Consider the following 12,183-nt stretch of genomic DNA (forward strand, 5'->3'; position numbering starts at 1 on the left):
AGGCTTATATGAGTAACAAAAGGTAGATACTGAGTTTATGTTTTAATGAAAAACATTGTTAAAAATACAAAACTTCAAAAGTTTATTACAGTGATTGAGAAATTCCAAATGGCTCTAAAGACAGAGTTCATGGTCACCCTTCTACTGGTGCATAATGTGATAATACTCAAATGCCTTATCTTGCTTAAAAATATTTAATTAGTAAATGACTTTGTCTTGCCTTCTGTGCAGAAGTCACATGGTCCTTAGCTAGCCATTTATTTCTTTGTGTCCTAAAGATGACCACTGCCACCCCTTCCCCCCAATTTGGCCAGATGGATGATTATTTCAACTTTTTTTCCTCCTCCCTTCCCATTTCCTACCCACACACTGCCTCAGTTACACTCTGTACCTTACTCAGTCCTTTGTCCTATCACCATGGCTTTGCAAATCGCTCTTTCCACATATAATATCTTCCCTTTTCACCATTAAGTCATATGGTTCCCTTCTTTAAGATTTAACTCTCTTTTTACAGAAACATATGATTCTCTTCCATTCCTAGTTGCTTCATTCAAGCAAGCTTTTAGCAGTTTACTAACTTGGATTTGTTTATATGTTGCCTTGAAATAAGCACTGTCAATCTTTTTCATGTGTTTGTGTTGTATCTCCAAAAGGGGATCATTGACTCTTTAAGAGGGTGTCTTCTAAAAATTCCACCTACTCCAAGCTCCTAGAACAGTGTTCACTTTGTGAAAAGGTGCTAAAACTTCCTTTGACAATCAAAGCCTACAGTACTGATAGTCATGGTAAATTTTAAAATACATAAAGACAGATGTGATATAAACTTTAAATTCACAGTACACTTCAACAATAACTCCCACGAGTATCCACGAGTAATGGAGTATTGAAAACACATAAATGGGGTGAGGGTAGGCCAAGAGAGGTCTCTATATAGTCTAAGATCAAAAGGTGAAGAGTGTTGGTTTGTTTTCAATCCATCTGTGGGTCGCTGATTAGATTCAGCACGCTGGCCAGCTCCCCCGTGCGCTGGGTTTATTGGCTTAAGTGAAAGGAGCCGGGGGAAGGAAGGCACCATCTGCTGCTTTGAATTAATAGATAACGGAGGAGCAGGAAGGAAGACGGTGCTACAGAGTCAACGCATTCGATGTTGCTGCACTCAGTTATTAGAGTATCCTTGTCTGATTTTGGGGTCCCCAACCTTCCACCCAGATACTCAGCGAGCCAGAATGGAGGAAGGGCTGAACAACAAAAAAACCTTCTATTTCCATGGTAGGCTCACCTCAGCATAAAGTATTACCAGTTCTTGGAACTGAAGAATGCAGAGTAGGCAGGGGCGGGGGTTCTACTTAAAGAGTTGAGCTGCATGGTGGATACATCAATCCGCTCAAAATCTTTTCTTTACGGTTGGGTGTATGTAAAGTAAACTGCTGGCATTGGAGTTTACACAGGTGGGACAAACAGGCTGTTTGGTGAGGAAAATGTGAGGAAAGCTGGTTATAGGAAATAGCCTTTCTTTTGTGTATAACATCTCGCCGACTTCATCTCAGTGAGATCTCTGAAGTTAGTGTGTCCAACAGCTGACAAAAAGTCTGCTTTTGTCAACTATTCGCTGACAAAAAGTCATCAATGATTGATTTATTTCCTCCTCTCCCAAGAACTTTTTGTTCGCGGGACGGGGAGAGAGGTTGAAACCAGGAGGGCTGGGCATCAAGGAGGAAATCAGCCACAACGGGGTGGGAGTGAGGAGGACGGGAAAGCATTGGGATCACTACGGAAGCTCTGAGACTTTGGGGACGCTCCGCGCTCTTCCGGATCCAGTCCGCTGCAGCCGCCCTTTATGCTGCGGACACGGGAGAGTTAAGCCAATAAACACGTAAGCGCCGCTCCCTCCCCAATCGGCAAGATGCCTCTTCGGCTCTAGGCTGCATCGACAGCTTGCAACACTCGGCATCTTTTCTGGAGGCGCCTCCTTCAGCGGCTGCAGATGGCATCCTGCTGTGGGCTCGGGGCTCTCAATTGACTCCCTCCTTTGCCCACTTTGGGTCCACGGACGCACCTCTCCCCTCCCCTCCTCCTCCTGGGTCAGAGCCCAGCTCTCGAACGCCGGGCGGAGGAAGCAGTCTCCGCGGCCGAGGCTGAGGCTGAGCAGCAGCGCGCTTGCTCCCTGATTTGGGGAGAAGCGGCCATCCAGGAGAGCCGACCCCCAGCTGCCTTCAGCGCCCCCCACCTTTTGCACCCCAAGCCAGGGGCTCCAGGGACCCCCCCTCCCCAAGCGCCACCATGCTGGACCCTTCATCCAGCGAAGAGGAATCGGATGAGATCGTGGAGGAGGAGAGCGGCAAGGAGGTGCTCGGCTCGGCCGCGTCCGGCGCGCGCCTGTCTCCCAGCCGCACCAGCGAGGGCTCGGGCGGCGGCGCCGGGCTGGGGGGCGGCGGCGGGGTCGGCGCCGGGGCCGGGATGGGCGCCGGCGGCGGCGGGGGCAGCGGCGCGAGCAGCGGCGGCGGGGCCGGGGGGCTGCAGCCTAGCAGCCGCGCCGGTGGCGGCCGACCCTCCAGCCCTAGCCCGTCGGTGGTGAGCGAGAAAGAGAAGGAGGAGTTGGAGCGGCTGCAGAAGGAAGAGGAGGAGAGGAAGAAGAGGCTGCAGCTCTATGTGTTCGTGATGCGCTGCATCGCCTACCCCTTCAACGCCAAGCAACCCACCGACATGGCTCGCCGGCAGCAGAAGGTAGGTGCGCCTGGGAGGCCCAGAGAGTAGCGCCGGGACGTTGCCAGGCGGGCGGGGCGAACAATGGGAGCTGGCGGCGCAGCTGGCGAGGAGGAGCTGGAGGAGGAGGAGACCGCGCCCCGGGGAAGGGGTTACAAGGCCCCCCTCTCCGCGGCCAGGCCTCGCCTAGCCCAGCTCGGAGCGCACCAGGAGCTGCCCAGGACCAGCAAGGGTCCTGGAGCGCAGCACCCTGTGCCTGGGCCTCCCTTCTGGGGAGTGAGGCGGGCAAGTTCTGCTTTGTGGCCCGGGAGGTTCGGAGAGTGACTCGCAGCCGGCGGCTCCCATAGAGGCCTGGCTCGCTTGCCGGGCTCTCAGCACTCTCGAGCGGCCGACGGCTGCGCTCAACTCCCGGCCCGCCCTCCTGGGCGTGCGCAGGGCGGGCAGGGGCGCCCTGTAGGTGGGGGCGCCGGTACGGAGCAAGTGGAGCGCCTCCGAGCCGCGCTCAGGCTAACCCCGGCAGAGAGCCACCGCAGGGGCAGGCGGGAGAAAGCAAACCCAGAAGGCGAAGCTTCCCGTGACACTGCGAAGGGCACCCTCCTCCCTCCACCCGGGTCAGATGATCACAGATTAGGGTCGACTTGGGGGTCCTCGGGACACCGCTTCACTCTGGCTGGGCTTCCTTCCAATGTCCCTTGCCCTTGCTCACTCACCCCAGAACAGGGGCAGTCACACCTGCTCCCTTTCCGTGGGTCAGCCCCTCTGTCTTCCTCTCTTTGACACCCTTCTTTTCCCAAGGTGACTTCGCCGCCACCTTCTGGCTCTCCTAGGCCCTCCAAGCCCTGCCACTACTAGCTTGATAAAGTGCAGCTGGAAAAAGCCTTGCAATTATAAGCATCAAAAAGCTTTTTGTGTCTGAGGTTGGGGTAAGGCTAAGACGGTTCCGGGCTGCCTTTGATGTGAAAAAAGTGCCTATTTCTATCAGCTGTTCTCCAGCCAGAGAAAGGAGGGATTAGTTAATGCAGGTCGAGGGCGGTGGACCAGAAGAGGAGTCGGGTACTCATCTGGAGTGAGTTGTGAAGCAAGTTAGCATCCCATTCTGTCTTTTTAGATGAGTCTGCCACAGCTGAACTAACAGAGAAGTCAGTGAAGCCCCCAGAGGGGCGGTATGAGGGGCGGTTAAAGCCAGCTCTAACCCCCTCAGAGGTTACTGAGACCAGTTTCTTAAAATAGAGGATTTCTGGGTTGTTGCCATTTAAGACTGATTTATATGTTGCCTGGAGTAGAGTGTTAGGTTTTCCTATATTTATCCAGCCTTATCTTGAGTTAGCACAGATTTCTCTGTTTGTTTTGCATGTGTATGTACACAAACCACCCAGAAGTGATGATTTATTTCAGCTATCACAAGCTTGGTTATCAGTTTTATTAAAGATAAAATTGATTTCCTGGTTGAGAAAGAACAGGTGGGCTACACACTCCTTGCTTAATCCCCCCTGCCCCACCCTCTCATCAGTGGTTCCTTGCTTTTTCCATGTGTATTTTGAACTATCCTAGAGCAAAAGTATTTTCAGAACCGTAAAAGTTTTTGGATAGTCTTTTAAGGTTGAGGCTTGGGTTCACAGGGCCTGGTACTTCAAGCTTCAGGTTGAAATTATTTCGGTAATTGTGTCTTTATAGCAGGGGAAATTCCATTTCCAAAATCTCTCCCATTAATAATGGCACCCACTAAAGAAGTCCTGTTCCTTTGTCAATGAAAAGCTGTTGTCACTTAAAGAAAAGTTAAGGAACAAACTTCCCTTTATCAGTCAAAAGGCTCTCTAGCTCTGTCCTTCAAATACAGGCTGAAATCCTGCACCAGAATGGGAAAAGAAATCCATTCTCATAAAGACCCAGGTCTTCTAAACAGAAGCTTCAGCCACCTGAGAAAGAGTGTCAGGAGACTGGTTTTTCTGATCTGATCTGGTATGTTTTACCCAGATCCATTCAAAGCTGTGGTTGAGGGATAAGTAAGGTGTGTTTTTACACATGACCTTAATATCAGAGGGACTCCAGGACAGATTGATAACACTGGCATTTGGTCAAACTATTTTTAGTTGTTGCAGCAGACTAAATACATATCCTGGCAAAGCTGCCTCCTGGCTGTTGTCTATATTGGTACGCTGAATCTCTCTCTCTCTATTACAAAAAAAACAAGCTTTCCCCAATACTATATCTTTGTGTTTGGTGCCTTTTTGGAAAAAAAAAAAAAAAGAAAGAAAAGTGTTCTGTTATTTTTCTCTAAGTAGAAAGCATGAACTTTGTTGTTTGGTTTTTTTTTTTTTTTTTTTTTAAGGAGCCATCATTGAAAGTAAAAGTTTGCATAATCATGGAGGCCAAACTTAAAGCAGAGAAATAAGATTGAATTAGTCTTGGAGAAATAAAAACTAGGTGTAAAGTAAACATGAGTTTGTAGAAAAGAAATGGATGAACTAGAAAAAGAGGAAAAATGATGTAGAGAAAGTGAATAGAGTGATAAGGGCTGGGGCAGAGAGAACTGCTTATGAAAAGCAATTGCTAAATTGGGGGAAAGGAAAGATCATATTGTCAAATCACTGTGCTGTATACCTTAAAGTTACACAGTGTTGTATGTCAATTATATCCCAATAAAGTTGGGGTGGAGGAAGACCATATTATACAGAGTTTAATAAACTTTAGGAAACCAACTAGTTTACTTGATAATAGTAACATTGGCTCCTGTTTTTTAAGTACTTGCCGAGGGCAGGGCACTTACTTTAAGTCACTTTTTAAAAATGGGCTTCTTTCAAGGAGAATCTTAGATTTACTGAAAAGTTGAGAAAATAGTATAGAAAGTTCCCTTACAACCCAGACAGTTTTCCTCTATAATTATCTTATAGTAGTATGGGTACTCGGAGAAGGCAATAGCACCCCACTCCAGTACTCTTGCCTGAGAAATCCCATGGATGGAGGAGCCTGGTGGGCTGCAGTCCATGGGGTCACTAAGACTCGGACACAACTGAGCGACTTCCCTTTCACTTTTCACTTTCATGCATTGGAGAAGGAAATGGCAACCCACTCCAGTGTTCTTGCCTGGAGAGTCCCAGGGATGGGGGAGCCTGGTGGGCTGCCGTCTCTGGGGTCACACAGAGTCAGACACGACTGAAGTGACTTAGCAGTAGCAGTTAGCAGTATGGGTACTTGTTGTACAATTAAAGAACCAATAGCTATACCTTGTTTACTAAAATCTGTCATTTATTTAAATGTCCTTTGTTTTACCTAACTACCTATTTCCATTCTTAGATCATTTTATGTTCTTCTCATCATTAACAATGTAGGAATTATGAAGAGAACTTAAAATGATCTAAGAACAGAAATAGGAAGTTAGGTAGAAACTAAGGACATTTAAATACACCATAGATTTTGTTAGTAGTAATGCAAGGGTGACCATCCCCATCTTTAGAAAAGAAAACTGAGACTCAGTGAGGTTTTCTAATTTGCCTAAAGCACTATGTAGACAGATGAGAGAGTGGGAATTTCGGCATGGGGTTCTCTGATTTCAAATCCTATCTTCTTAATATGCAACACTGGCCAGAAGTATTCTAAATGAAAAATAGAAGGCTAGCATCCTGACAACATGTCTAGTGTACTTCTTGACTCAGGATTATTTCTATTTGAGTTGAGAGAGACCTGCCCCTTCCACTTTGAACACCTATCCAAAAAAAATCAACATGGGGAAAACAATCCTTTAAGTACTAATTTCATAAAGAGTACGAAGGAGAGAAAGGGCTTCCCTGGTAGCTCAGCTGGTAAAAAAAGCCATCTGCAATGTAGGAGACCCTGGTTCGATTTCTGGGTTGGGAAGATCACTTGGAGAAGGGAACGGCTACCCACCCCAGTATTCTTGCCTGGAGAATCCCATGGACAGAGGAGTCTGGCAGGCTACAGTTCATGGGATCACAAAGAGTCGGGCATGACTGAGTGACTTCCACTCACTCACTCATGAAGGAGAGAGACAGTGGCTTGTAAATCTGAACAGCAGACTGTTGTCAGTCTTTCTATATACTTTGAGCTGGAAAAAAAAATTTTTTTTTTTTGGCTCAAAAGAACAATTGGGAAGGAACAGAGGGAAAAGATGTCATTGCTGGATCATTCTGATAGTTAATTACTTAGGCTTCACTTTTACTGGGAAAGAGAATGCCTAGGTTTTCAAACAGTCTTTCCAGTTTAAAGAAGGGATTTGAAACAAACTATGTGAAAATATTGTCAGCGAATAAGGTCATGTGCCTGATGTACAGTGATGTCAAATAAACCAAATGTCAGAGTTTAGAGCAGAGAAAGGTTTATTGCAGGACCAGCCAAAGAGAACCAGTGGCTCAAGCTCAAAACCCCTGAGCTCCCCAATGGCTTTGGAAAAGATTTTCATAGGCAGAATTTAGGGTGAAGGCTGCAGACTGTGTGACTTTCCTCTGATTGGTTGGTGACAAGTTAACAGGGTGGTGCTCTGGGAATCTTGCCTCAGCCTGAAGTTGCCATTCCCCCCCTGGGTGGGGGCTTTAGTTCTCCAAAAAAACTCAAAGATAGTGTTGCCTGCGTGTGTGCTCGGTCGTGTCTGACTCTTTGAGACCCTGTAGAGTGTAGCTTGCCAAGCTCCTCTGTTCACTGGATTTCCCAGGCAAGAATACTGGAGTGGGTTGCCATTTCCTTCTCCAGGGGATCTTCCTGGATGAGGAGTCGAACCCACAGCTCCTTCATTGGCAAGCAGATTCTTTACCACTGAGCCATCCTATCGATATATTTTGAGGAGGAACCAGTACCTGTGACCCAAAGCTCCATTGTTTCTTGACTGCAGCTCCCTTGTCTCTGCATCCCCTCCCTTTTCTGATTAGCACGGGTTTGAACCTGCTCTTTGGAACACAGGGGAGGTCCTGGAGGTTACATAAAGTCTATTTCCTACAAAAAAGAAATAGGTGAACACAGAAAGGATTTATACCCAGAAACTGCACAGGGTCTAGCTAAATTTCAATATGTTATCATTTGTAGGTATATTTTCCTTGTACTACTGTAAATCTAAATATAGCATGTTGGTAATGATAATTTATGACCACAACAAAAGCCGAGTCATCAGGCTGTCACAATGTATGTTTTAGCAGCTGATAAATGATAATTTGAAAAACAGTTCTGAGCTTTTTTTTCCCTCTTTTTTGTCAGAATGCTAGAGTGAATACCTAGAAGCCGGCATGACAGAGTTACACCATATGTTTCTAAATCACGTAGTAATGGTGATGAGTGGCTGCCTCATGTGAACTACCTACTTATAGATGTTCCTGAGGGAATGTAAAAGCAGGCGCTGTAAACAATTCTGTGTAATGTGTAAGTTGACATGACCTGTTTTTGTTTTAACTTGACTAGGAACTGTTTGTAATGCCTGGATTACAGATGTCCAGAATGAATTATGAGTGCATATGTAGGTGTGTATACATATGTCTGTATGTATTGTGTGTGTGCTCAGTCATGTCCAACTCTGCAACCTGATGAACTGTAGCCTGCCAGGCTCTTCTGTCCTTGAAAGTTTCCAGACAAGAATACTGGAGTGGGTTGCCATTTCCTACTACAGGAGGTCTTTCTGACCCAGGGATTGAACTCATCTCTCTTTCGTCTCCTGCGTTGATAGGTGGATTCTTTACCACTGCATCACCTGTGTTCACATACACGCACAGGCACATCACATACACATAAATACACATCATGGCATCACCAATGCAATGGACATGAACTTGGGCAAACTTCGGGAGATGGTGAGGGATAGGGAGGCCTGGCATGCTGCCATCCATGGGGTTGAAAGACTTGAACACAACTGGGCAACTAAACACCACCACCACCTGTATGTACTGGGTTGGCCAAAAGTTCTTTCAAGTTTTTCTGTACCATCTTATAGAAAACTTGAAAGGGACTTTTGGCCAACCCAATATATGATAAGAGAAATGGGCAATGCTAAAGTTGTATCTTTTCTATATGAATTCCTCATTCAAGAGGACTTGAACTTACAACACATTTGGTCTAGTCATCAAGTTACTCATTTCCATGTGATTCAGCTTATATTTTGCTCTAAAATTATGGCTAAAGTTGAGTCACTGTTAGCCAGAGAAATTCCATCTTTATTCATTAACTTCTTTGACTTTGTTGTTCAGTTATGACTCAAAAGCCCATAACTTTCATAAAATTTAAGACCAAGTGCTAGGTTACTAAATATGTCTGAGTGTGTGTGTATTTTAAATCAATAGTGGTGATTCATTCATTCAGATATGCTTTGAGGCACTTAGGTTACTCTTCAAATATCTGAAGGGTTGCATTGTTAATGCAACATACAATTTGCATTTTAAAAATTAAAATATTTTCACCTTTTGAGAAAACTGGAAAAGACTCTGATGCTGGGAGGGGTTGGGGGCAGGAGGAGAAGGGGACGACAGAGGATGAGATGGCTGGATGGCATCACTGACTCAATGGACGTGAGTCTGAGTGAACTCTGGGAGTTGGTGACGGACAGGGAGGCCTGGCATGCTGCGATTCATGGGGTCGCAAAGAGTTGGACATGACTGAGCGACTGAACTGAACTGAAATGACTGTTCAAACAGGATTCCTTCAAAAAGAATTATGTTTTTCTCTTCTTCAGGAAAAGAATTGAATTCTTTAAATCTGCTTTTTGGCATTTTCCCCCAGTCCCCAATCTTCTTGGTGCAATGGGCAGGAACTGTTATGCACTGGTACTAGAAAAGACATTTTGAAGATACAGAAAACCAAAAAAGTAATAAGAGAAGTTCTTGCCTCATTACACACTTGGAATAGCCTTTTGCTTCCCTAAAACTGGACTGAACAACAAAGGAAATTAAATCTTTCATTCCTTAAAAACCATACTGTGAAAAGTGGTAAAAGTCAAATAATTCCAAGGTCTTTTTCCTTCAAAAGCAAACTTAATACATAACCATAGGCTGTTACATTAAAATATAGCCAGTATTTGGGGCCAAGTGTTTATACAACTTAAGTTGGAATCATCAGGGGTGTTTTACTTACTTAGACCAAGTTCTAAGAAAGACCAGTTATTCATTGCACCAAATATTTTCCCAGGCTTTGTGAAGAACTGGAAGATAGTTGTGAGGTATGATTCTGGATTGGGGAGTTTCTGTTCTAGTTTGGAAAACGTCAGATAAATTGAGAATAAGGTAATGTTTAATTGTAAGATGCTGCCGAAGAATTGATGCTTTTGAACTGTGGTGTTGGAGAAGACTCTTGAGAGTCCCTTGATCTGCAAGGAGATCCAACCAGTCCATCCTAAAGGAGGTCAGTCCTGGGTGTTCATTGGAAGGATTGATGCTGAAGCTGAAACTCCAGTACTTTGGCCACCTGATGTGAAGAGCTGACTGATTGGAAAAGACCCTGATGCTGGAAAGATTGAGGGCAGGAGGAGAAGGGGACGACAGAGGATGAGATGGCTGGATGGCATCATCGACTCAATGGACATGGGTTTGAGTGGACTCCGGGAGTTGGTGATGGACAGGGAAGCCTGGCGTGCTGCGGTTCATGGGGTTGCAAAGAGTCGGACATGACTTAGCAACTGAACTGGAACTGGACTGGGTTACAGATACTAAAGTAGGAGAAGGGGAGAGAGAGTACGCACCTGTGTGTGCACGCGCATGCACACATACAGGATTCGATATAGTAGTAGTAAAAATCTTCATGGGGGAAGTAGACTAGGGTGAGTGATAGCAAAAACTCCGCCTCTGTGCACTGGTGCCAAATCAAATCTCAGAGACAGAGTTCGGGGTGAAGTAGAAAGGAATCGATTTATTGCTTTTCCCAGCAAGGGGACACAGTGGACTTGTCCCCTTCAAAACTGCATATTCCAACCTGGAGGAATTTGATGAGTTTTATAGCAGTGGTTCAAGGATGTGGTTGCTGATAAAGAACAGGGTGTGTGCAGGGTGTTAATCTGGCCTCAGGTGATCTCCTGACCTTTTCTCTGGAATGAAGATTGTTTCATCAAGTAGTTAACATCTTCCATTTATTGTGAGGCTCTGTTTCTGTAGAAGAGCTGAAAGATATTGTTCTGTATATCCTTTGAGGCAGGCTCCTGTCCCAAGGCTACACTATTGTTTCTTGACTGGTCCTCCTTTGTATCTGCATCCCATCCCTTCCTTGATTAGAACTTTACCCCTTGGAACTCAGGGAGGATCATGGAGGCTGAAGCCTGTTTCGTACAAACAAGAAAGGGGGTGCACTTTGCATGGGACAGGGAGCTGGACACAGAAAGCCTTCTGTGTCCAGGACCCCATGGGATCCTGCTCAGTTTCACCAGGTCTTAAAAATTTAGCATGATTTGTGTAACCATAAGGAAGGGCAGGTATTCCAGTTAGGAGAAAAGCATGATGTAGGAGGATTGTGGAAGAGAGTGACTGTTTCTGGGATTAATCATCCCATTCTTTTGGTTCTAAATAACAGAAACCCAACTGAAGTGGCTACATCAATAGGAAAATAAGGGGACAGGAGAGGTTTATTGGTGCATGTAATTTAAAAATCCAGTGCAAGGTGAAGTCATGGCTGGATCTAGGAGTTCAAATGACTTCCTTAACAATGAAGAAAGCTGGTTGATGAGAAGAAAGGTTATGTATTGAAACCTGTGTTTGAGCTTAAACTCTACCACTAATAAACCACCGATTGCAGGAAAATCATTGTCTGTCTTTGGGATAATTTCTACATCTGCCTTATGAAGAGAGGATAGGGAACCCTCAAATAATCTCTACTGTCACCTTTGTACATAATATTTGATATATAATAGTTGGTATTTCTTTCTGGGCAATGAGGTCACTCATTATCAAGACATAATTTCATTCAAATTTGTATTTGGTATGTTTTGACATTATAAAATAAGGCATTGTCTTCAAAGAATTTGAGAAGAAGTTAGAGTTCACTTTGTGTTTTTCGTTGAGGAGATTAAATCTTAAAAGACTACAAGGCTACAGACCATGCAAGAGATTCAGTTTATGGGATGAAATGGACTGAAAGGCTATTTTTGTCTACAGTATATTTTTCAAAATTTTGAATTTGTTCTCAACATTTAAAACAGTCAAGATATTACATGTAAAAATTTGTGTTTCTGGCTCCTCTTATAACTGGAAAATATAGCAAAGCTGAGCTGAGTTTTTAATGAATCTGCAAAAAGCAACAGAAATAAGACTATCAGTCTTCACTTAACTAATGGAATGTTAATCACTTTAAATAAATAAAGTATGCTTGTTCTAAAAGGAAAATCATAGACATTTGATTGGTAGGACAGCAGCAATCTGGTTCTTTCCAACACTGTCTCTTCTTGCCATTGCTGCTCTAATATTGATGGTCTGACCCTTGCCTCTGTAATGCATCCAGGAAAAAGACCTAGAATTTGGAGCTCTGTGTTACCTGTCTCTGGCAGGTGTTTCTCCGTTGGGATCAGAT

General features: G+C 44.8%; 1 protein-coding gene across 18 annotated transcripts in view; it reads left to right on the forward strand.

Annotated features, from left to right (window-relative positions):
• The first annotated feature begins 1,563 nt into the window (after nt 1-1,563).
• The window catches only part of CADPS (calcium dependent secretion activator), a 471,340-nt gene continuing 460,720 nt past the window's right edge, over nt 1,564-12,183 (forward strand). For 5 of the 18 annotated variants that reach the window (XM_061396484.1, XM_061396482.1, XM_061396491.1 and 2 more), the window contains exon 1: nt 1,565-2,724. In XM_061396484.1, the coding sequence (XP_061252468.1) occupies nt 2,281-2,724 (444 nt within the window). In that variant the 5' untranslated portion in view covers nt 1,565-2,280. Of the gene's footprint in view, nt 2,725-12,183 lie in introns of all 18 variants that reach the window. The other 13 variants (XM_061396493.1, XM_061396498.1, XM_061396494.1 and 10 more) reach the window with 5 other exon arrangements.

This window comes from Bos javanicus, chromosome 22 (genome assembly GCF_032452875.1).
Source record: "Bos javanicus breed banteng chromosome 22, ARS-OSU_banteng_1.0, whole genome shotgun sequence".
Taxonomy (NCBI): Eukaryota; Metazoa; Chordata; class Mammalia; order Artiodactyla; family Bovidae; genus Bos; species Bos javanicus.